The following is a 26,012-nucleotide window of genomic DNA, read 5'->3' as shown; positions in this document are numbered from 1 at the left end:
GAGAGTCCCTTCTACTGTTTCAGTTGGCATTTGATCTTCAGTACATTTCTTTTATAACACATTCTGTGTGAGCAACTTGATGCTTGAAATAAGGCACAATGTGATATATCTGGAAACAATATACCAAACAGAAACTACTACAATGGTGTTTTGTTTTTATGACTTTTTTTCTGGCGAAGCTAATGCCCTACATGGCTAAAAAGATCAATCACACATAACAGCTTTGACATTCACAGAATTCAATCACATGTGGAAACACAAAACAGCTAAATAACTGGCAGACAATGAAAAGTATACATTTGAATGGAAGCAGTATTAAGATCAATTACAAACAATGCAGGAACTCCATCATAAATTAATAATCTTAAATGTGACATTCTCGATCTACGTTAAGAAATTCCCTTTGCTGATTTTACTGAGAATAGGCATTCATACATATTCAGACATTTCTGTGTCTTTCCCTGCCGCACATGCATTTATACATTGGTGCTTTTTAATGCTGCAGAAATTTGGTGTATGCGCTATGCTTAAGGGCTCTGCAAAAGTGGGTGTAGAGAGAGTGCAAAGCCTTACTTATCCACTTCACACATTCCCATTTCTGTGGGAGGTGGAAAAGAGAGAATATAAAGAAGGGAGGAAGGAGTTTTAGACAAGAGATGGCTATGGAGAGAGCTGTAATTCATAATCAGATTAAAACACTGCTCACTTCACATTCAAAATTTTACTCAACCCAAGGACAGGGTGTGGGTGTGGCTGAAGCCTGAACAGGAAACATCCACAACAGACATATCCGTGAAAAATGGCTCTCATAAAACGGCAGGCAGACATGCTGCTCAATTACCAGGATGCCATCACGCCGTAAGCAAAGGACATGAGCTGAGGTTGTAATTGCACAATTACTCATTTACTCAGACAGTCACACACATACACACATGTTTGCGCCGGGACACACACATAAACAAAAATATTCTCCAGCTAAAGTAACCTAGCTACAAATGTATGCGATTATGAGGGAGCACTGCGACATTAAAAACTTGCTACATCTTACCTCAGGTACATTGTTGTTCTCCAGGGGGACGTTGAGGTCAGAGCGCTGCTGTTTTCTGGGTTGCTCTGCACCATTGCTCACCTGGCAGGTCAACACAAAAGAACAGGTGTAAGCAAAAACAAACAAACATAAGAGCATTACAAAACAAGAGCAAAATTGTATAAACTACTGTTTACCTGCAATTAGAATGAAATTACATCAATTTAGAAGAGCAAAGCTGGTTTGGGTTCAAACTGTTTTAAGCTGGCACACGATTAAGTTGTCCTTCACTTGTCCTCCTTTGTCTCGTCTCTCATCACATACATGGACATATAAACTATACCCAGCACATAATCACACACAGGGAGGATTACATTTATTCTCCTGGATATCCATCTTGCAGTGCAACAACTGTTCATTAACATTCAATCATATTACAGGCTTAAATGAAACCCTCCTGCTGATAAAATGTCCTCCTCCTCCGTTTGGCAGTGATGGAAAGTGCTAAAAGTGAAATTCAGAGGAACATGCCGTACTGTTGAGCAGCTGGAACTGAAATTAATTACCACAAACATGACATCAGTGGCCTCTTTTGCGAAAAGAGAGCGAAATGTAAAGTCTTGATCAGTATTCATCGTGTTCTGTAACTCAGTTGTGCAAATAACCATTAAATGAATGGGATTCATGTTGTTGTTTGGTGGGAAGGAATGTTAAACCATGTTGCTCTACAAAACTACATTCACGTACAGACTCTCAAGTGAATCCAGACAAATCTTTCCACAAGCCTTTGTCGGAAATAAGAAATCTTAAAGAGGCTGCACGTAGGATTTTATCATCAATAAATCAGCACAACACCAATTGAAGCCATTGACATAATTAACATTAACAAGACGACCTTACAGAGGACAGACAGTTTCTACCAACATGTACATGCGTATACAACACAACAGATTTAGAAGGATTTGTTTGTAACTAAGTGCACTTCTCTAATTACCTCTCACATACTAAAATTATATTATGTTTCCCACTTTTACTTACACAGCAGTAGTTCAAATGTGCCCCATGTGTTTCACCAAAACACACACTCAATGCATTTCCTTCCTCATAAAACAATTGCAAAGCTATTTAAAAAAAATGTCTTAAATCCCACACTGTTTATATCCATTTTTCCTGGCAAGCATTCCTCTTCTTCACTGCTTTTATTGGCATATTGCTGCGTTTCTTTGTGCATTACCACCAGCAACTGTTATCAGCAGAATAGCGTGAAACCAGCGGCAGAATGTGAACTGCACCACCCCTGTACTTGTATGTGCATCCTTGTGCATGTGCACAAAACAAACAGCATGGGGACACACTCATAAAGACATGGCTCCATAGCACAGAATACCTTTAAGCTACGAGAAACACTGACTCTCCCATCCACCAATCACAGCAATCAGTGTTCTGTCAGATACATTATTACTGTGTGATACTGAGGACTTCCTCAACAGTAAAATAATTTCATTATTTCCTCAACAACAGCAATAATAAAAACGTTTTTTCTTCATTATATCACATTGCGAGTATACTTAGTGTCGTACTGTCTAATTGAAAATCAGTGTAATGGACAGTTAAGTTATTAAAGATATATTTATTCTTAACGGTTGACATATGGACATATAGTATATCTATCTAATAAATATATATATGTTTATCTTTTATCTGAATAAGAAAAAAGCATGTAAGAGACTCATAATAACTGGTATAAGACAACACAGGTTTTTAACAGATTGTCACAGGTCTTTAACAGACTGGGTGGTTCATGGATGACATTTTTAATACAGGCCACTCTAATACTTGATACATAATACATAGTCTTTAAACATTGATGGATAAAAGTAGACCTATTTAGGGAAAGTTATGTACTGGAGTAATTAACTGCGTATTGTACATTATAAATATGAAAATGGTTGCCTTTAGTGGATCAACACTTTCTGTCGTTCTGCTGGAACTAAAAAGGTAGAAGGGGAAATTGTATTACAGCCTAAATCAAAAGTAATAAAGAGAAGTCTAAAGAAGCAAAACCTATTAGCGTATTATGCAGTATGTGGTCTAAATATTGAGGCTGCAAAAAGACCTTGTCTCATTTGTGATCATACCAGCATAATTAACTTGACACTTACATACTGATGGTTATAATTTTTAGCATAATTTAAAATGCATTTAAATGTACTCTGCTTTCATCAAACACATCTTATCAACAGGGTGTGTGTAGTCCCGAATCCCTCGCTTTTGTAACTCTTCTTCTAAGATAATCTTTTGGCTTCATACTCTACAGCTCTTATTAAATTCACTGTGGCCCCGGTTCATTCGACGGTCATGTTAAAGTGGTGTACAGAGAACATTTCATCTCATAACAGAGGACTGAATGACCAAATCATCTCTGTGAGTTGGGGAGTCATCCGAATCTGCAATGTACTGTACATACTTCCAATTTAATCTAGTTACACTATCTGACCCAGTTCCCTGCTACAAATGAGCTGCACAGAGTGAATGTATTAGCACATGTGCACACTGTGGAGCAGGTGTGTATCAGCATGGCGCCCACAGGAGACTCTCTCTGTTCTGCTTTTACCATCTGACTTTTAGAAGATTGGGGGGGAGGGGGACTCTGTGTATGTTGGAGTCTATCTAGTGTGGGTGCATTTATCCTGGTCTGTAAGAGGGAAATGTGAGGAGAGGGACAGCTCAAGGTAACATGGAGGAGGAGATGGAAATAGATACGCAACATCGCACCTGTAACTCGTCTCCAGCAGCTCTTTGCCACAAATCTCTTTTATATCACATCCAGAGGCAAGAAGCTCTGCCTATCTGCACTTTTGTGTTGATACTGTTGTTAATAAATTATGTTCCTCCTTGTCATATGTGTGTGCCTCTCTCTGTATTTGAAGTACTGATTCAATATATTAGAAATAGAGAATGCTTTACTGGCTTTCAGTGGATGGGAACTGAACTCATCTTGAATTTTCACATTTTTCACTAAATTGAACTGGCTGCTTAGCTTTTCTCATAAGAAATGTTAACATGTGACAGCAGGAAAAGCGCATGTGTAAATAATAACATGACTGATGGCTGAACCCCATTAAGCTGCTTCAGTTGCAGCCTCCTGCTATTGTGCTTGCTGATTAACTGTCCCGCAGCCATGGCTTACTGGGACACTCAAATAGAAGGGATTGTTGATTTCATCAGTACTACTTGTGGTCGTCTACATGTGTTATGACAAGTGGCTTTATAAGTCAAAATATATGCTGTGAAAAAGCCTTTTAAATTTGAGCTTTTTGTAAAGGAGGGGAGAGCAATTATAATTGTTTCATACAGCTGAATAATTCATTTAAAAAAAAATTGAAATCCACAGAAATGTTCAAATTGTAACAGCTGCTATTTTAACTCGGCTTTAATACATGTTGTCAACATTGCCTTAACATGGGGTAAGAGCTATAATATTAATTCAGTGACTGTCAATGTTTTTGGCTGTCACCTAAAAACAAAATGAAACTCTAGGGTGTTGTATGCTTAATGAGCTCTGTGTATATCAGTGTCTGTATTCTTCATATTGTGTTACTTGGCTTCCTCAAGAATAAAACTCAATTTGACACTTAGAAAGATGGAGAGTGGACTGCGTTCAAAAAGAGCAAGAGTGGTGGTGAAATCTTTTTCTACTACAATAACATCTAGCTTGTTATTGTAGTGGGAATTCCTGACATTGAAACTGTAAGCTCATCATTGTTTTAAGATTATAAACTGAATACCCCTTGAATCAGGACCTACAGGATTTGAGTCTATTAAGCTGCTAGTGAGTTCAAGCAGCTAAAGTGCAAAGCTATGTGTCAGCATCATAAGGGTTTGTCGGGTAAATACAAAAACAGCTCACCTGCTCCTGTTGCCATCTCTGTCTGTCTTCAGGGGAGCGTGGAAGTGCCTTGACGCCCCTCTGAAGGTCTGGGTTGTTATGGTGCATGGAGGGCAGGTTGAGGGACTTGGGCCTACTGTCATGACGGTGGTGAGCTGGGGGGTAGGGGGCTGCGTCAGGTTTGGTGTGAGGGTAGTCGCCTGGAGGGTCCTGTGCCAGTTCCTCTGGGCTTTGGTCAGTACCGCTGCTTAGACTCCCCATGCTCATACTCATCTTGATCTCAGCAACAATTAGGTCAATGTCCTCCTCCGCCTCCTCCCCCGTTTCCCCTTCTACTACCAGGACCTTGCGGCCACGGAACGGAGAGACTCGCACAGTGTTCCCATTGTCCTCTGGGGCATAGTAGTCTCCAGTGAAGGCCCTTCCATGTCTCTCCTCCTCATCACCTTCCTCATCTTCTTCCTCATTAGGGCAGAACTCCTCGCTCTCTGCCTCCTCCTCTTCCTCTCTGTCTGCCTGTCGGGTGTGCAGGGTGTCTTGCAGGGACGGTTGGTGGTGGGGATGATGGTGGTGATGATGGTCCAGGATGGGTTCTGGTCGTCCATTGTATATCTGTTCATCTGGATCTTGCTCCACCACCTCACAGCGAACCTCCCCTTCTCCCTCAACCCACTCCTCCACCCTGTGCTTCTCTCCCCCCGCCCACTGCTCTTGCCTGACTTGATCCTCCTCTCTCCACTCCTCCCTCCCGTCCTCATCTCCCTCTCTCCACTCTTCTCTCACCTCCTCCTCCTCCTCTTCTCTCCACTCTTCCCTCACTGCACCTTCTCCCTCCTCATCCTCCACCCATTCTTCCTCTCTCACCTCCCCCTCCCCCTCTCCCTCCTCGGCCCACCCTTCCACGGCCTCCTGGCATTCATCAGTGTGAGCTTCACCCGGCTGCATGATGCCAGTGCAGTCCCCTTGGCTGTGGCTGTGGCTGTGGCTGTGGTTACAGTCTCCCTGGCTGCTGCAGTCCATACCTTCCAGGTAGCTGTCGTCCTCTGGGCAGTACCGGATGTAGTAAGTCACACCCTCATCCTCCTCTGCCAGTCCTGGAGGGGTTTCGGATCACAAATCATAACAAACAGAAATATTTCTTATTAATTGGAGCTTCCTTGTTAAAAGTCAAGTGGTGAATTACTGAACAATCACAGGTGCTTATTATCTACGGAGGAGATTGTGTGTGTGTGTATGTGTGTATCTGTCTGCACCTAATCTTGCATATAACTGGACCCATCAGCTTAATAGTGTTTTGTGCACATTTATGACTGCATGCTCAAGGACCTCTTATGGTTGCAGTGATTAACCATTTTTGAAAAACCTATCTTATGACTCCTCACTCCTCTTAACCAGCCTGTACCGGCATCAAGTGATCAACATCTGCTTCTGCTTGGTATCTTGTTTATGCTAGCACCAATCATGTCTTGTTGCCATGTTAGATCAATCAGTGCCAAATTTCAGGACTCTGAGTGCAGGTTGTGTTATGAATTCAAATAAATAGGTTATGGATGACATTCCTTATGAGCCTGTCATAATTGGAGTGCATAAGGATATGCAATAGGACATAACAAAAAGTATTTCTGGCAATCAGGTAGGCTAAAAACAAGGCTTAGCTAGTCTGTTACAGACCATATTTTGCTCTTTGTTGTGGCTCAAACACTGACATCCATAGAAAACTGGAGCATTTGCACATTAATTCCAAACCAATTACGATGACTCCAAATTTGTAAAAAATAAATAAATAAAAAATTCTGATATTCATTTAGGTTGTATTTGTCATTATCAATTATTTTTACTGATGACTCCATTGCAAACAGCTCTTTAACACTGGAATGGGGATATTTACTAACATTTTAGTACATATCACAATTTATTGTGAGCACAAACTTTTGTGTCACTGCAATTTTTCATTTTAGCGGGTTATTTAGTAAGACTATAAATGTAAATGGGCCAGTGGCAGTTCATCTGATGTGTATATAGTGCAGCTAAGCTGTTTTGACACGTTACACAGCACAAACTGTGTTTGTAATACTGGTTGAAGCGAAGACATTTTTGGAACTGGAACGTGTATTCATCCTGCTAAAACAATACTATATGTGAGAAAATATGTATAACTAGCTGCCCGAATCATATTGTACTGGGCCGTACCTGCTGGGAGCCAACTTCAGTGAGAAAAAATATGCAGGAGGGTCCTGCGGGTAAGTCTTGTGAAAAATTACTGACGGTTGCATTCCTGCTCTTTTGTCTGGTGTGTCTCTCTTGCTCACTCCCTCTTTCTCTTTCTCTCTCTCTATTTCTCCCTGCCATACGCTCTCTCCCGCTCTGTTAAACTTGCTGTCAGTCTGCTGTCCACTAGTCTTTTATTTAACCAGTGCAAAACCTTAGTGTGCACCTGTAAATGAGGAGGAATGCAATTTGGCTGTTGAGTGCTTCAAAAAGGTTTGCATGTCCACAGTAAATATCCCCCTAGGTTTCCCAATTTGTTTTCATGTGGGACTTCAGTCATGCTGTAAAAGAAACGATGTTTGAAGTTGTGGGGACATTTTGCCAAATTACACCCTTGTTTGAATTCACATAAAAATGCATGATTTCTAGCAACAGTGACAGTGCCAAGAGGAATGAATACCTGAATTAATGACTGCTTTCAAAGATGCTGCAGCCCCAGAATGTTTTAGGCTAATTCTTTTTGACCCCCTCAACATTTCAAATACAAATTAATATAGAATTTCAAATCAGTGATGGATGAACGGATAATAAAAAGGCTAGGATGTGAAAATGATCTGTTTATTATCCACATGATTAACACTGCACCCACCGTCATCATAGTCTTCCTCATCGTCTGAGGTGTTGTTAATGTAGTCAGAGCTGGAGTCGTCATCCAGGCTGTCAGCTCCACCATGGAAGTCTGCCTGGTCATGGACATCTTGGTCACGATCATGTTCTGGTGTGGAGGGTGTTGCAGGCCGCTGGTCCTCCAGTTGTGCATCTGCTTGGTTGTTGTATCGTTTCACTTCAACCTCTGCGGCTACATCTACTTCTGGATGGTTGCGACCCACGTCTTGACACTTGGGAGAAGAATATTGTGCCTTACAGGAACGGGGAAGAAGCTTTGGATCATGTGACTGTTTGGGGTAGCGGACTGGGCGTTGTCGAGTGGGGAGGGCTTTTAGATCACATGACTCTGTAGGATGAGGAGCGGGACATGAGGCGGGGACTGGAGCCGCCATACTGTTTCCTCCACTGGTCCCTGGTCTCTTCCTATGAGCCATGATTGGTGGTTTACAGGCCATGCATTGTTATTTGTATGTTCCTAGGAGACAAATAAATACACAAGGGCAAAGATTTAGAGGTAATTCGACATCAAAAACAACTGTTAATCAATCTGTGCAGGTCAACTGGAGAAGATCATACACGAAAAAAGACTGAATTAAATCAAATACTTAGGATTGTAAGGACAATTGTGTTTGAGAAAACCAAAAAAATTGTTCCCATCCCTCCATTTATCTCTTTAACGTTTTTTCTAAACTTTGCATATGCATAGCATTTGCTGCAATATATTTTCGGTGCCAGGCAATCTATTCTTGTAATTGAGCGAGAAAGTCCCTCGTTTACTTCATCCACATTCAGGGCAGCACTTTTGTGCTTACTTAGCACAACTTTGGCTTCAAATACTCAACAGCAGACTCAATACATTGCTGGGGCTAAGCTTGAGAACAATGGGCACAAACAGTAGAGAGTCTTTATAAGCATATTACCTTCATACAAACTTAATGGGACACTACCAGGCAAGGAATCAATAGTGATATCAAGGTCATCTCCACGCAGGTGCTGCATATGTGCACTGATACCATTGGACTTATTGATCCTTCAGTAGCTTGCCAGCTGAAAATGGTCAACCAGGGAAACTATAATGTTTACTACTGCGCAAGACCTGGTTAAGTAGTGCAGATGAAAAGGAAGTGAAGCATTTTTTTCTGTGTGTAGTAAGTAGCCAGATGGTTTGCACAAGATAAACCATAACCCCAGTGTACATGTCTGCCATTACATGAAGGCCTCTAACATTCAAGAAGCTGAGCCTGCTGTGTACCTGCTTCAGTTTAATGTGATTACTGTGATGAAACTCAGGACCAGACTTGCAAACAGAGGGATATGAAGTATAGGCTTTGCTTACGCCTAGTGAACTGTGGATGTTATTAAAAAAGGTACCAACAAAAGAGAAAATTATTCTACTGTATATATGATAAATGAACCCCATTACAGACACACTGTAAAAAGAAACACACAGACATGAAAACCAGGATTCACGCTCACAAGGACACACACACACACACACACACACACACACACACAGACACACACACACACACACACACACACACACACACACACACACACACACACACACACACACACACACACACACACACACACAAACAGATGCCAGGATTAGAAGCATAGAAGCACATTACTGTGAGTTTTAAAAGCAAAGTAAAAGACTTCAGAGTATTTGGAGTACTTTTCAGTCAGGCACGCCCTTCTGTGCCCTGTCATCCATTTTGTCGCCATCCCCACTCTGTTTTGCTATCCGGTTGCCATGAACAACTGCCCTCAGAGGGGTTTTGTTGCTGCTTTCCCCCGTTTTCTTTCACTATAATTACATTTTCCATCACCAGTGATTACAGTCCTTAATTAGCTCTGCACAAGCTGGTACAAACACTACCCTCTAAAACACAAACACACAAATGGAGACCTCACACAGAAACACATGCATACAGTTGGTTGTACCTCATCTGGCCAAACAAATTGACTAAGATTACATGTGCACACAAAGCACTTGTAGTGGGCTGACTGGCTCTTGCTGCTGTGGGGCTCAAAAACTGTCATGATCACAGAGCAGAACTAACATGGAGGTAACTGATCAAACATTTTTTGTAAGTGGACACTCATACACACAGTTTGTGCACCTGATGAAATATAAGCAACATGTACATATACTAAAGCAATTTTGTCCATCATTTTAAACAGCACAAAGTGGTTTTCACTCCGAACTTTAACAGCTACTTAAAATAACCTCAGTTTGTTAACATCTTGGGAACTGTGTATTGAATGAATCTCTTACCTGAGGTCCTGAGCTTGGTAGTGGAGTACAATAGCACTAGGATCTAGTATAACAACCGCCCCATCCTGCCTCCTCCCTCTTGCCTCTCCTTGCTCCTCCCTTCCCCCACCAGCTGCTGCACAGCATGCACCTCCCTGACTCCTGCCTCCCTCTTCCTCCACATTATATCCCAGCATCCTCTTGTTGAAACCCGGCCCCGCCTCGTACAATTCCCTGGAGCTGAGGGTAAGGATCGGTAACTATGGGTAACTGCATCTCCTGGAGACAGATACCCTTTGACCTGCTCTTTGTCGACCTCCTATTTCATTTTCTGGTGTGGTTTTGCCAGTATTTGTTCTTCCTTTGAATGTTTTTTGATTTGTCATATTTTCCCTGAGCACCAGAACAACTGCTTTTGGAATCCTATAAATCCCTGGGCAGGTGGCTTTTTCCCAATCTGCTTTGTCTGGCAAGTATTTCAGATGTGACTGTGTTTATTGAATTTGCATGCATTTGTACATGAATGGTAATGCCATCATAACAAGACACACAGGGGGTTCTTCCCCACCTGTTTAGCAGCATTATTAAGACATACTGAGAAGGAATTATGACAGTACAACTGTGCTTATACACACAGGATATATAAATGTAACTAAGGCTGATCTGTGCCTGCCCACGTTTACAAGATCAACAACTAATATTCTTCTAGTCTCTTAATTTGTTTATCTGTCCTTTTATCAGCTAATCAATCACCCCCACTTTAAACTGAATGATCTCAATCCTTCTCTTCAAAACACTAACACATTTCCTTTGATATTTTTGGGATTTCTTTTTGCATATTTAGTTCAAAAACATATACAGACAAACTTTGCATCCCATTTGCAATAATTATGACTGTACAGCTTGTAAGCTTAAGCCAATACACACAGGCCTAATACTCAGCTGCAATTAGCAATACACACAGTGTTTTTAAGGTCTTCCCATTACATTTCTGACATAAATTCTTGACAAATCAAAATAGCCAATTTTAGGTATTTTTGGCTGAAAAATGGTAAATGGCTATGTTTTGAATAGCCATTTTTATCCTTACCACTTTACAATTTGCCTCTCCTTCACACATTCACACATACACTCACACACCAATGGCAGCAAACAACCATGCAAGGTGCTGGCCTGACCATCGGGAGCAACTTGGGGTTCAGTGCCTTGCCCAAGGACTCTTTAACATGTGGAGAGTGTTGGGGATCAAACCACCAATCCTGTGATTAGTAGACTACCTCCTGAGCCACAGCCATCCCAGCTGAATGTAACTCACAAACTTTAATCACTAATGAATCATGAGTGTCTTCTTCAAGCTGACAGGGAAGGTCCTGGGTCAGACTCAAACTAAGGACATTAACGTTTATATTTATTCATTTGGCAGATGGTTTTGTCCAAAGCACAAGTACAAAGTACAAATGAGATACAAGGACACTGCGATTACATGGTCAGCTTCTGAAACCCCTGGGCCACCAGAAAGTCCCCCTCTTCCAAAATAAGTCCTGTGTGAAGATGGCATGTTATTTCTTATATTGTTGTGGCTTCCTCCTTCACTAAATTACCCATGGCTGTATGCAGAAACCATGTAAGTGAGTTATAAGTCGGTATGTCTGAGTTAATCCCATGGGGACTTGAATAGAAATGGAGTGGCCAGAGAAAAATAAATCAATGATTAATGCAAAAAAACCCACCCCCTGCACACACGCAAACACACAAAGAATCTGTCTCTCACATAATTGTGTTGCACTGATTCACACTGTTACCTTCATTACTAAAAAAGGGTTGACATGCATTCACAACACACACACACACTGACAGCATACTAGCCTTCCTTCCTGCCTGCAGTATCCCAATTGTCTGCTTTGAGCTGCAGCTGGGGACCACTTGTGCGGGGCTGTCTCCACGGACAGACCTATTCATGTCTGCCACAAAACGCCTCAGCTACAGTATGATAAAGCTTTAAATTACTGTCAGACACTCCCCTTGTTTGGCAGACACGTCTTAAAAGAATGTGTGCTTGTGTGTGTGTGCATGTGTGCAGTGTGTTTGTGCCTAAATGCAAGGCTGAGGTGAGGACAGGGGGCGAGAGAGGCAGTCCGAAAGCAGCAGATGGCTCTGGTCAGAGTGTGGGCCTCGGGAATACTAATGTCCCTCTGCCTTGAATTTTAAGCTATGACCTCTGTTCACACCAGTGAATTAGACAGTCAGGCTTCAACAGGAGAGAGACAAGACAGAAGAAATGCGAGTGGGAAAGGAGAGCCATAAGGAGAGAAGATTATCACTCAAATTGTAATTTAGCAATTCTTCTTTAAATGCAGTGAGTCAGAAATAAGCATCTCCGTTGGTACAATTAGCATATGAATGGACAAATCCTCTTATGTTGTAGGGAAGTAATGGTCAAAATCACTGAAGGATTCAACTGAGAGGTCTCCAACATTCAGGTACTAAGTTAGCCAGCCATTAATAGATTCTAGACACAAACATGTAAAGTGTTAGTACAAGTGTATATCTCATCATGTGGTCAATACTATACCCTAAAAAAACCCTTTCTTTTTGTTCATCATACAGTTTTTCAACATCTTCGCTACAAGCTCAATGGTTTACTTACAACATGCATTATCGATTGACCACACCCAAGTGGATTAAAGGAGGAGGGAAAGGTGGAGCATTTCTAATTTCAAGTTTATTTTGACACACAGCATCCTAAAAGCAAGTTACCACACTGACAAACACAGTTAGCATGAGATAGATCACTGGCTTTTCAAAGTTACTGACTAATAAGGTTGTCAGCGTTTTGTTTTTGTGTGTGTGTGTGTGTGTGTGTGTGTGTGTGTTTACCCTGCAGTTGACTTTATTGATCTTCCTGCATAACTTTTTGTTGCATCATAACTGAACCATGGCCTCTGTTCCAGCCAGTGAGGCCCAAACATTTGCTCTCTTCAACGCCTTTCTGCTGTTTCTCTGATGGGTTTTTAAAAAATAAATTATTACCTTTTCAAATTTATTTTCATCTTTTCTCATTTTTTCAAGAATTGTGGTATTGACCTGACATATATGGTGGACAAATACCTCTCCAAGAAAAGTTGTCTGAAATAGGTCTAGTTTAAATTACAAGTTAAACAAATCATTTAAATGTTTTAAAGTCCTCCTCCAATCAAAAATGTATTTTCTTTTGGTTTCTTCACTTGGATGTTGAGCTTCACTGTGCAGAATGATTTATGAGCAGAGTTTGACACTAAGGCTTTGTTTAGACTGCAGGCAAATCAGATGTTTTTCTCAAATCAGATCTTTAAGAAAGACTGTCCACACTGCAGTTTGACAGTGAACAGATCAAGTTGCGTGTGCAGAGTCCAGACATTACCAACCTACAGTATCTGCATGGGCTGCTGTAACAACATAGGCATCAGCAACTACGTAAGTCATCATCCCCCCAAAGTGCCAGCAGACAATTAATTTCAGCATCTATCCACAGACTGTTGTTCTCTGTGTTTTCCTCCATACCGCTCTGCTATTAGCAGCATGGATTCTGCTCAGCCACGTACATTCTGCGATTGGCTCTGAACCTGACATTCTTACCCTAACCTTAAAGCGATGGTTCAGCGTAATTTCGACCTAGCATCATATGCACCATGAGGTCTATCTAATCACCGCCTCAGCCCTTTTTTTTTCATTTGGTCGCAAAATAGTGGAGTTAGAGACATCAGCCGAATGGCTTAATACAGGCGCTAACGGAACCACCAGTGTATCTCGTAAATTACCCCACTAATAATGCCTGGATTGTTATCAAACTTCTACAGTAGTACGAATAGGGTCTTTACTCATAAATCGATGCATTGGAAAGTTTGTAAGTACACCAGGAGTTTATTAAAATAAACACTTACCTGATGGCTTTTACTCTACTGCTACTGCTAAAGCTGTAAACATCGTCTAAATCGGGTGAAATCCCGCACAGATCTCTAGATGTGCTGTGCGGGATCTCACGCGACCACTGAAATACTGTGTGGTCGCGTTGTTTACAGCTGGTGGCAAAAAAATTGCATGACGTGTTTTTTGCAGTCCAGTCTAAAAGTCTGTTTCCAAAACCAATTTACTTGAGGGGGAAAGTTTCTCTGTGCTCATCTTAAATCTTAGTTAAAGACAAGCACACACAAGCTGATTTTGTGATATTACACCTAGTTTGCAAGCAAATTGTTGACAGAAACTTAATGCCTCCAGTGCACATACAGTATACAGACAATAGAATTTTTAGTGAATCAGGGGACATCTTATGTCCAGCAGTTAAAATGTTTGAAATGAAAAATATTTACATATTTATAAAAGTTGTATTTGTCAATAAGGAAGAAAGAAGAAGATGATGTGCTTTGTAGGTGCCTACATGGTGGTTGAAGAGCTTACATTATGCATTTTTGTTCCATGTCTTTGGAGTGAAGGTGCATGTCTGTTTGTGGCTGTTAGAGGGAGCAATTAGACTTGTCTGCTGAATTTAAAAGCAGATAAACAGGGATGGAATATGGATGGCTTCATTGGCAGTTTCCAGACAGAAAGTGCAAATGGAGAGAAAGAATCCTCTCTATTTCATTTTTATTAAAGATAGAGACCTGCTGCTACTCAGCACAGAGGAAATTGCTGTTTCAATTGAAGTGCACTTTCTGCTTGGTGTTCCTACATGAGTGTAATGGAGGATAATCTAACTGAAACATATCTTTTAAGGTTGATGTAAATTCATAGTAGATGTCACATTAGTACTGAGTAAAGTTGTGTAAATGACTTTACAACAGAGTCCTTAAAGGCCCAAAGCACTTAACTAATTATGCAGCATCAGCTGTACTTGTAACTGAAAAAAGGGTTCTGCCTCCAAGTCAATGTATATAGGTTGGTTGAGGATTTGACAACTGAACTGATGTTGTCACCTGATGACCATGTTGTGTGCAATAGGAAACAGCATGCATTATTTGCCAAAAATGTGATAATTTTTTGTTCATACAATGGATGTCAACCTACAGTGCCTTCAGTGACTCAACAGATGATAATTTTCCTTATTGATTAATCTATTGATTATTTTTTGAATATTTAATCATTTGGTCAATAATGTATTAATAAATGGTGAAAAATGTTGATCATTTCCTGAAGCCCAATATGCAACCTCAAATGTCTTGTTCTGTCCTGACCAACAGTCATAGAAGTCGAAAGCAATTGAAAGATATTCACATTTATATACCTGGAATGAAATCATTTTTAGTATTTTTTTCTTTATAATATAATAATTCAAAAACAAAGAATCAATTGTCAAAATAGGTGTAAATGTTCTGTTGATTGATAGATGAATATCCATCCCAATTACTAAACAATACATTCAGTTTGATGAACTGTATTCCTCAGTGTAGTTTGATGATGGGGTACGTTGTCAGCCAGTTTAGGAAGCATCCTGCCTTCGGTTTTACAAGTGATATTACTGATATTAACTGCAATATAAGCACTTTCAAGATGGTCCATGTAGAAATTGTCTTTCAAAAGACAAGCTGTGTTACAATTACTTGTCTTACATTTTAGTATTATTAGAAAATACAAAAATAAGGAAATAAATATGAATTCAAAATACATCAAACATGTAAAACTTTACACACTATGGTCCATGAAATATGAATTGCTGCTGGTAATGAAGCAACCATCCATCATTTTTATTGGGGTCAAGTCTGATCACGTGCTTTTGTAAACATTTAGTGGTGTAACATTACAATTACACTAACATGTCCACGTTATGCAGCTTGTAAATGAAGAATAAAAGCACAATCAGAGAGAAACAGAGTGGGAAAATGAGTTTCCTCTCAGCTGTCTCATTGAGATTCAGCGTTTGTTCCCCTTACAGCCTCCCACTCACTTCAGGACGACAACATGAGAGCAATGCGGGAGACAGGAAGAGAAGGAAAGCAGAGACTTGGTGAGCAGCAGGAATGGCACAGGACCACAGAACGTATCTCTCGCTCCCCCACCTTCTGCCTGCCAATGTCCATCTCGCCACTTCAAGCACAACACCACAGACACACCCTCCTCCTTCACCCTTGACTGTTACCATGGCAACTCTTTGTTTTCCAGCGCAGTCTCTCAGAGGAAGACCGTCTAAGCCAGTCATCAAATAACCCCTTCCACAGCACAAACACACATTATTTAAATCATGCTACTGTGCTAATACAGCTATTTTAGCAGTTTTGGATACATTTGTAGTGTCAACTATGTAGAGGAAAGTTGCCTCCTCACAACAAACGAAGGCAGAATGAATTCAACAGATGGATCTTTTGCTTTTATAGGAATATATTTTTTAGCTTCAGGAACAGCAACAAGCCTACATACTCAATATTATAGTATTTTATTCTCTCTTTTTATGTTTCTGTACTTTGTTTTTATTATTAGTGTGTGTGTGTGTGGGGGGGGGGGGGGTATGTATGTGTTGGATGATTGGGTTTTATTTTTATTTCTCAAATTCCATGTTTTTTCAATTTTTTCTGTTAAATGTTTCTTTTATGTAAAGCACATTGAGTTGCCACTGTGTATGAAATGCGCTATATAAATAAAACTGCCTTGCCTTGCCTTACATACAGAATCAGAGTAGTAGTAGTAGTAGTAGTAATAGTAGTATTAGTCCAAGACCAGACTAGCACACAGGCTGTGTAGCAAAAGAAGTATGTCATAAGAGTAGCAGCAGCTTGGGCTGTGTCTACACATGATGTGTTCAGGCACAGTACTGAGTGTGGGTCACTTGGATTTTGGCAGCAAACAGAGTCCAGCAGCACAATCACTGTAGATATGTTTGTACACTCACATTAACAGTAAAATCAGCCTCACAGAACCACTAGCAGACTCTTCATAGACTGTGGGTATTATTTTATAATCTGTACTAAAGTATTTGAACTGTTACAAAGAAAAAGGGAGTAAAATGGTGTTTTGACTGGTATTGCTTGGATTGCAAGTAAACGGCTTGTAATTTCCTGTACCCATTGTGATGTGCTTAAGTACACTGTGCACCTTTTTAACTTAGGATAAAAGACAATGTGATGTGTTTGATCAGTTGCCATTTGTCTCCAATACACCTTTTAGGTCAGCCAGTGTGTTGGGCCCAAATACAACATATTCTACAAAGCCAATAACTGATGTTGATTTGAAGCCAGCCCCCAAAGTTATCAACTGAGAAAAATTGGCCAATGCAAAATCCTTAAATTAATTCTAATAATTACCATCAGCAGGGGAATATTAAACATTTAGCCTTTTTAAAACTTGCACGTGACCACTAGACGCTAACTATAGCAAACCATCAACCAGATCAACTCACACTGTGAACACACACTTTAGCTCGTGGGCTCTTTGGCTGGTCAGGTGGCACATGGGGATAGGTTGGCCTACATTTTAGGAAGGAACATGAAACACTCTAAAGTTTACCTGGCCACAAGCCCGGCTTGCAGAAAGCTAAACACAGCTAAATGGCCCCAGAGGGAGACAGATACTGGAGTGATTTCACATGGTTTAATTGAAGCTGTCAACTGGGTTTGGTTACTGATGAGAGGGAACGAGTGAGAGGGTGATAGATAAAAAGCACTAACTTATTTTAATATGTAAAATCATGAACTTGGGGGAAAACACTAAAAGCAGCCTTGACATCCCACTAACACCCATTCATTGCCGCTACTGCCACCATTGCACACACATCAACATGTTAAGCAGCACGAGAAATCCTCCCACACCAGTCTGTCTCAACCAGGCTGGAATCTGACATCAAAATAAATGGGTATTAATCCAATGGCCATATAAAGATTATGGCAATGCTGCTAATTAAATATGATGGTTGTTTGTTCCATCTGCAGGACAAAAAACTATTTATTTTTGTTTTAAAGAGGATTAGTCTTTTTTCTGAGTCCAACTGCTAACAAAAACAGTACATACATTTCAAGGATCATTCCTTGAAATGTATGTACTATGTATTCCTCAAAAGCAAAAAGTTTTCATAAATTGTTCCCATTGGGAAGTGGATAATAAGTATAAATTATGTCATTATGATATGATTTTTAATTAGTACAAAGGACATTATTTGTTTAATGTCTTTTGTTTTTCTAGTTAATCTATCATTGTTGGTTTATCAGACCTTACTGCACCTTCAAATAAGCAAAGCTATGTTCAACCTGCAAACTTTCATTTGTCCCTGAGCAGGAAATGCAGACTCCAAGATCTTCAAGGCTTTTGTACAGCCAGTGTGAGCTACAGGTCTGGTTCGTTGATGCTTTTTACAAATAAATACATTTTTTTAAAAAGTTAAACAGGGTGCATAATCTTGTTTTGTTTGCTAACCCTCCTGACCAACAGGCTTTTTCTGTGGTTTTTGGGCCCCATTTAGCCACTACCCTATCCTTTAAATGGGTAAAACCATAAAGCTTGAAAGAAATTCCACATGATGTACTGTGTATACTGCATGGACCTGTGCTACCAGCCATGGTGCTGAATGGACGGTAACACCGAACTATCTTGGTCTGCTACACTGACCTTTCATTTCACCTAAATTGTCACTTAAAGTCTAGAGAGATGAAGGTGAGAATGCTGTCTGGCTGACACAATACTCCACCTGATGCCACAGTTGAAGAGGTCTTTCACAATTATGCTCCTTTTTTACACTCCTCCAGAAACTGATCTTTGCTCAGGCCTCTAATCCTCATTCTTTGTCAACTTTTAATCAGCCGCAGTTATTTCTCAGCAGCCTTCACTCTCTTAACCTCTGTCAGGTCTTTTCAAACCAGAACAATGGAAGCGGCTGCAAACTGCTGAGCCAGGTGACTTCTGGTTAACGACTGGAGATAATGGACGTTCAACAGCTGCCTCATAATTCCATTTAGAGTGGACAATACAACCACAGTATAAACTCTACTTTCCAAAATTCAGCTCAGACATCAGACCACGGCAAAAACAGCATGTACTTCTTCTCCCACAAAACTATCTTCCGCACTGACAGAATCCAAAGAAAAATGCTAATAATATTCATTGAATGTGATGATGTGTATTGTATTCAGAGACAGCACAGCATAGAGCAAGCAATATTGGGCTGGAAATATCTCCTTATCTTGTTGAGAGACAGACTGAGCGGTAACGGCCGGGCCCGTTAATGGAGTTTTGTGGCAGGCACATGAAATAACTTCAGGGTTTGGTCAATCACAAAACCCCTCTGGGATAACAGGTGGAAAATATTCATCAGCCTTCACATCACACAAATGAATACACACACAGGCGCGCACACACCAGCACATAGAGTAATGCACACCCCATCAGCCCTAGTGAGCCTTTTTTCACATCTATACATTGATGCTGTGGCTGAATGCATTTGTGACTGAAATATCTTGGAAACAACACACCAAAGTGTTGACTGTAGTTAGCTGTAAATTGAGCAAAGCATTGCTGGCGCTCAGGTTTCCCATGTGTCAATGTTTGTGTCTGGAAAACATAACGCGGTTAAATGCGTTGCTCTGTTTTACTTTGCAGTGATGTGATTTCCCCATCCAACCTGCACACGTCTGCACATCCTGAAACGGACTGTGAGAGAATGCATGCTGCTAAGCTTTGTGTGAGTTTTTGTTTGGTTTCAGTATCACTGCTGGCCAGCTGACAGGCTGAGGATTAATCACACAGACAGGGCCTACTCGACCGCACAGGGGAGCAGCACCTCTCCTGACAAAAGACAGACAGACTGACCGACAGACAGACAGACACAAAGAGGCTTGGTTTTGATTATCAGTCCAGTTCCACGTTGCACCGACATTTTATTTATCTGTGTGTGCATGAATTTGTGTTTCTGACCTGTACTGTATAACTGTTTGTGCTAACAGTTGACACAGTGGCTCTAGTTTGTGGCATCTCACTGCTTGAGTGTGTGTTTGTGTATGTGTGTGTGAAATTGTCACATCAATCCTCCAGAAGAATAGGCAGGTTCAGGAGGGGGTGTCACACCTCCCAGAATCCTTTATGCTTTACTGAACCCAATGGAAACACACACAGAGTTAGGCTGGAAGATTGAAATCTGCTTAACTCCACTCGCACGCACGCACGCACGCACGCGCATGCCCACACACACACACACACACACACACACCAAAAGCAGCTCTGTATGTTTTCCGTATTCCTGGGTAACTGTTCCCTTACACATTCAAACTTGAAGACATGACAATGTCTATTTATGTGTGTTGTTTTTTTTTTAAGTCCATTTACTTTTGAGAGACGGAAAAGCCATTTGTGAGTCTCTTCATTTAAACTATAAAGCTATGCTAATGAGATCGGGGAATCTTTCCAGACGTGGAAGCTCGGAGAAAACAAGGAGACAATAATCACAGCAGCAAGTGCAGTTTGACAGAGGAGGCAGACCTGCTATGTAATAATGTATGATTCAAAGCTATTTTAAGATAGTGGATTGCTAAACCTAGATTTCTTTGGGGAAATCTCGCTCACATTGCTCTGTGGAAACTATGCCGAGCAAGAGCACAGTTGATGCCTGGGTTTGGTAATGAGGCTGGCTCCGGCTCGGTGTTACACCAAGACAAGGTGAATGAGCAACTTATGTGTTCACATTGGCGTCATCACAGTGCGTCCGTTCTGGTTCACCCGGGTATAAAGAGTGAATGTCAAAGCAAGCACACACAGGCATGATCAGGCCTGACCCCGTCATCTCTATTTAGATACATCTGAATTTTTTCTTCCATCTCAGTGTAAATCCCTATGGATTCAAAAGACAACAAACAGACTTAAAGCGATGGTCCGGTGTAATTTTGACCTAGCGTCATATGTACCATTACGTCTATCTAAACACCGCCTCAGCCCATTTTTTTCATTTGGTCGCAAATGAGTGGAGTTAGAGCCATCAGCCGAATTTCTTAGTACAGGCGGTAATGGACCCAAAAGTGTATCTCGTAAATTACTCCACTAATAATGCCTGGATTGTTATCAAACTTCTACAGTAGTACAAATAGGGTCTTTACTCATAAATCGATGCATTGGAAAGTTTGTAAGTACACCAGGAGTTTATTTAATTAACACTTACCTGATGGCTTTTACTCTGCTGCTACTGCTAAAGCAAAAAGCAAAGCAAAGTAAACATCGCAGAAATCTGGTGCGATCACTGAAATCCTGTGTGGTCGCGTGAGATCCCCAGTAAATACCCTATGTGTACTACTGTAGAAGTTTGATAACAATCCAGGCATTATTACTGCTATTGTCTCGCTTTAGCGCCTGACTGTTGTTCCGCCATTTTCTGCATTTGAGCTTGTCACGGAAATATTTTCTGTAAGATGCTTAAAAATGTTATTTTATTACTGTAAAAAGTCAGTTCATGTGTCAGCTAAAAGACAAGTTAAAAAGGTAAATGTATTTCATGTAAGTTGCAGTCTATGTTGGTTAAAAATATAATTTACATTATTTAGAAAACCATAGAGGATAACTTAGTTGTGGAAACTGTGGTCCTGAGAGTGAGTGTATTCATACTGGGAAAATGTGTGAATTTGGTTGTACTGTATATAATTAAGACTCAATACAGACGAGTGAAGGCAAGAGCAGAGTGTGTGTTTCTTCATCCCTCTTCCCTCATTATTTTCCCTGTTTAAGGACACAACATTAGCAGCGAAATGGAGTAAGAATAACAGGGCAATTGCACCATGGACCACTATGGTTCTGCAGACTTTCAGTTGAGAAACAATCCTGCAGTGGATGATTTAATTCAATGATACTTTGCAATCAGATTTATAGCAATACGGAAATACCAGAATCAGAATGTTATAATAACGATCTGGACTTTGTGAGAGACATTGCCGTGAATTGAACCTATTCAGAAGAAACAACACATTGATTTGGATGAGGTGATACCCTTTATGCATCAGGAACTACAATGCAATCGACAGATGCAAGGATATCGCTTGTTACACCTACGGGCGATTTAATGGGAATTGTGGGACAGCAGAACACAATTCGACTTTTCATCAACACTATTTTTCCCAGTTTTCTTCTCATAAATTTGACACTCTAATCTCACAGAATTTCTCTATACTATATATTTGCCTTGATCGACAGGGTGTAGTCTGCATTTCACCCAATGTCAGTTGAGATTGTCCCCAGCTCCCATGTGACCCAAAGGATAAGCAGTAAAGAAAATGGATGGATGCATGTGTAAATGAAAAGAGAACTACTGCAAGGTGCTGTACGTTTGAATTAATGTCCAGAAGAACAATGCCAGATAACTTATAAATGTAATCACTGAGATACAGTAATAATTGTATTAATTGGTGCTTGAATTAACGCTTACTGTTATTATCGTTTAACCTGCAGATTAGTTAAGATTAGTTAGATTAATCAATTAATTATTTTGTCCATGGCTCTTGTCCAGCCAATGGCAGCATTTTTGAATTGCTTGTTATGTCTACAAATAGTCCAAAACCAAAGATATTTACTAATTCAAGAAGATGGAACCAACAAATGTTTGGCATTACTCAAACAATGAATCTATTATGAAAAATATTATGAATTCATCTTCTGTATTTGGTTCAGGTCTTGTACTATTTTTGCTAATCAATAAAAATACAGGTCACATAATATAAAGTGATTGATATCAAAGCTCTTGGAGGCTGCATACTGCACAGATCCCAGAAAGCAGCAGTTACACCAGAAATTTGAGTGTTGCAACATTGTGCATAACTGTGGAGATGGCTTTAGGAGATGAGTGTTGGGTCTAACAACCAAAACACTCACACACAAAATCACACAGCCCATTTGCTGATAGATTTTGACAGCTTCTTGGATGCAGCAATGAGGCGTCAATACCTTCTTGTTTATGAAATGGATGATAAGCAGCAAAAGTTCACGAGTAATTAAACTAAGTGCAAAGCAAAATTGTAGACACTCGTCACAGCAAGAGAATTATGTACTTTGCATCTGTCATTTGACAGAAATGTTGTTTTAATTTGTGTGGCAATTAAAACATAAATAATGTTGAACACAATTATTATTATACTTTATGTACTTCATGCTTTCCTTTTTATATTTATAATGTTGTAATTCTGTTTATCCCACTAGAGGTCTAATGTTAGAGGGTGTCACATGTTGTACATGATTGTAAAACCATCAGAGACAAACCTGATTTTGGGTGACTCACACAAAATGAACTTGACTTGAGCTGAAACGAAATTTCACTGAAGTTACAATATAAACTGCCATGTACTGTTTGTCTGGAGTGAGTATTTTTTGTAAAATGTATCGAGGGTATGTAGTGACTTTCGTTCCAAATGCAGATTATGTTTTTATCGATGATATTTATGTTACATTAGTATGTACAAATTGCTCAGTGAGAGACCTGTCACGTTTTGATTTATTTTGATAAAGGTTAGGTCTGGAGAGATCAATCAATGCCATAAATGGCAGCCTAGATACATAGCCTCAGTCATTTCACTGTGGTGTGCTGAGTACTAATTTCACTGTCCCTGGGGATGGAGCCAGGGATCATAAGACACACCAAGGACAGAGAAGGATCTGCCTTGGCTTGGAGGGTTGGCTGAACAAACAGAGCCAACAGCAGTACCAATCCCATGATGACAGAAATGTGGATTATTGAAGCTCTTATTTGAATCCCCTTATATTATACAGTAGTATTATGGGTCAGCATAGTGGCATTGTGGACAGAGTGACAGAGACCTAGAGGACCACTTTGACCTGCTGAAGTACCTCTGAATCAACGCAGATCCAGATTCAATATTTGGAATTTGCACCCTGCACTCTGACCTCTTTTTACCGAACTACAAGATCAATAAAGTGTTGACTTTATCATCACATGATTCTACACACTTGTGGGCCTATCAATGCAGAGCTGGATAGATACAGCTTGGGTCAACAGATTCAGCTCTGTTAATGTCTGTGCTGACTGTGATAGGGGGCAGATCCTTATTTCTTTGATAGCTGATATCTGATAACTAACTCAGGCTTGTTAACTTATTATATCCAATGTCACTGTCACTGTCCATCTAATTGTCCATTTTATGGTTTTGTCCTGGAAAATATTGCACACTTAATTGTTCTTAGACCAGGTTTTCCCTGTATTAATTGTATGTCTTTTAAAAATGCTTGAGCTTGTGCAGAAATAAAAAGGCTTGTCTGGGTATGTTACTGTAGGTAAGCCCTCTAATGTTTCTTCAAAATGCTATTTTATGTCTTGTGCTTTCTATTATATACTTGTAATGTCTAAATACTGATACATACAGATTCAATATATTTAGATAATTCTCTATAACTTTCATCGATGCATGCCTTGTAATGACGACCTGCAAAAAATACAAACTTGTCTTTTGAATGAAATTAAATCTAAGACTAATATTTAAATTAAACAAGTGATAACAATGTTATTTATCTTATGTGTTATGTCAAATTTTAATTTTCACATCACCTAAAATACATCATTTTAAGTGACATTGGTCCTATGAGGTTACAGGGTTCATAGAGATTATACCAGTATGCCAGTGCACTTTAGTCAAGCTAAATGGGCCAGCAAGGCAGAGAGATCAAAAACAATTTGCACAGTTGAAAATATTCATTAAACTGTTTTTGTTCACAGCTCTCTCAGAAGGCCTCATATATTTATGGCAACCTCATATATTTTGTGCCAGTGGGTTGAAAAATTGACTAAATTGACAATAAGGAGAAGAATTTTCATGCGACATTATGATGCACACACACACAAACAGCATAATTGTAACAATAATTTCCTTGGCTGTGTACACATACACACACAAACACACATACACACTTGCGAGGGTAAGGAGAGCCAAAGTAAATCATCAGAAGAGGCAGAGCTACTTAAAGCAGGTCAGATACACACACACACACACACACACACACCTATATATACAGTATACAGTGGATTCTTTTGAAATCCCTGAAAAGAGCAGAAGAAAGGAGAAGAAAGGAAAAGTGCAGCTGATTCCTCATACAGTTAACAGAATATGTGATGACAGAATGTGGCTGACTTCATAGTGTGGCATCAAATTCTACTATGACTTGGAGGTTAGATATCAGTACATTCACAGTGTGGCATCACAGAACCAGTGTACACATTAATGGAGGCGCTCTGGCTTTTGATGATTTATAACAAGTTATGAGACAGCCAGATTCTTTGTCCTCCTCTTCATCTTCAAAGGATTTAATCAGAAGAAGTGAAGCATAGCAGCTGGCAGACTGAGCACACATCACTGCACTGGCTGACTCAAATTCCAAAATGCAGCCATCCCAAAACTGGTCTGTTGCTGAAACTCCCTTTATGAATCCTAATAGCTATGGATTTCCCATAAATACTATCAGTGGCATGCAGATGAATGGAGACCTATTTTGAGGCTGATTACGGAACTACTCAAGCGTGAATGTGGTTATGAGGCTCATGTCGGTAATCTGGTTCTGGAGTCAGCTCCTTTAAGACCACATTATGGGTCGTAGTCTGAAGCACAGAACAAACAAACCCTGCCCTCTCTCTGTTTAATCTCCTTACAAAAAAGAGGGCTTTGTCAAAAAGGACAGCGGTGTAACACCACAAGCCAGTCAGCATTATTTAATAGTAGAAAAACAAAGAGTATCCGAGAAGTATAGAGAAGTCTTTCTGTCTTTGCAATATTCCACCATACAGATGGATACACTTTGTAAACAAAAAACAAAAAAAACATACAGATCTCACTTTTAATTCAGCTTTGAAGACCATGCAACATCACCGTGTCAGCTTTCTTAATAAACCTCCTCTTTGTTCTCCATAGAACAAATCTTCTCCACCCTTCCCTTCAATATTTTTTCCCCATCGTTTTAGTCATTATTTCCTCTCCTCATTTCCTGTCTTCACTGTTGCCAGAATGGCAAGGCTCAGTGGACATCCAGGC

The 26,012-nt window shown here is 40.1% G+C and overlaps 1 protein-coding gene across 2 annotated transcripts in view; it reads right to left on the bottom strand.

Moving 5' to 3' along the window:
- The window catches only part of apba2b (amyloid beta (A4) precursor protein-binding, family A, member 2b), a 68,481-nt gene that overhangs the window by 21,115 nt on the left and 21,354 nt on the right, over positions 1 to 26,012 (bottom strand). For both annotated transcript variants that reach the window (XM_062423281.1, XM_062423291.1), the window contains 3 exons: positions 7,774 to 8,268; positions 4,938 to 6,010; positions 1,049 to 1,129 (listed from right to left, as the gene is read on the bottom strand). In XM_062423281.1, coding sequence (XP_062279265.1) covers positions 1,049 to 1,129; positions 4,938 to 6,010; positions 7,774 to 8,248 — 1,629 coding nt within the window. In that variant the 5' untranslated portion in view covers positions 8,249 to 8,268. The remainder of the gene's footprint in view (positions 1 to 1,048; positions 1,130 to 4,937; positions 6,011 to 7,773; positions 8,269 to 26,012) is intronic.

This window comes from Scomber scombrus, chromosome 1 (assembly GCF_963691925.1).
Source record: "Scomber scombrus chromosome 1, fScoSco1.1, whole genome shotgun sequence".
NCBI lineage: Eukaryota > Metazoa > Chordata > Actinopteri > Scombriformes > Scombridae > Scomber > Scomber scombrus.
Note: the sequence above shows the minus strand (reverse complement) of the source record. Positions and strands in the feature narration are given on the sequence as shown.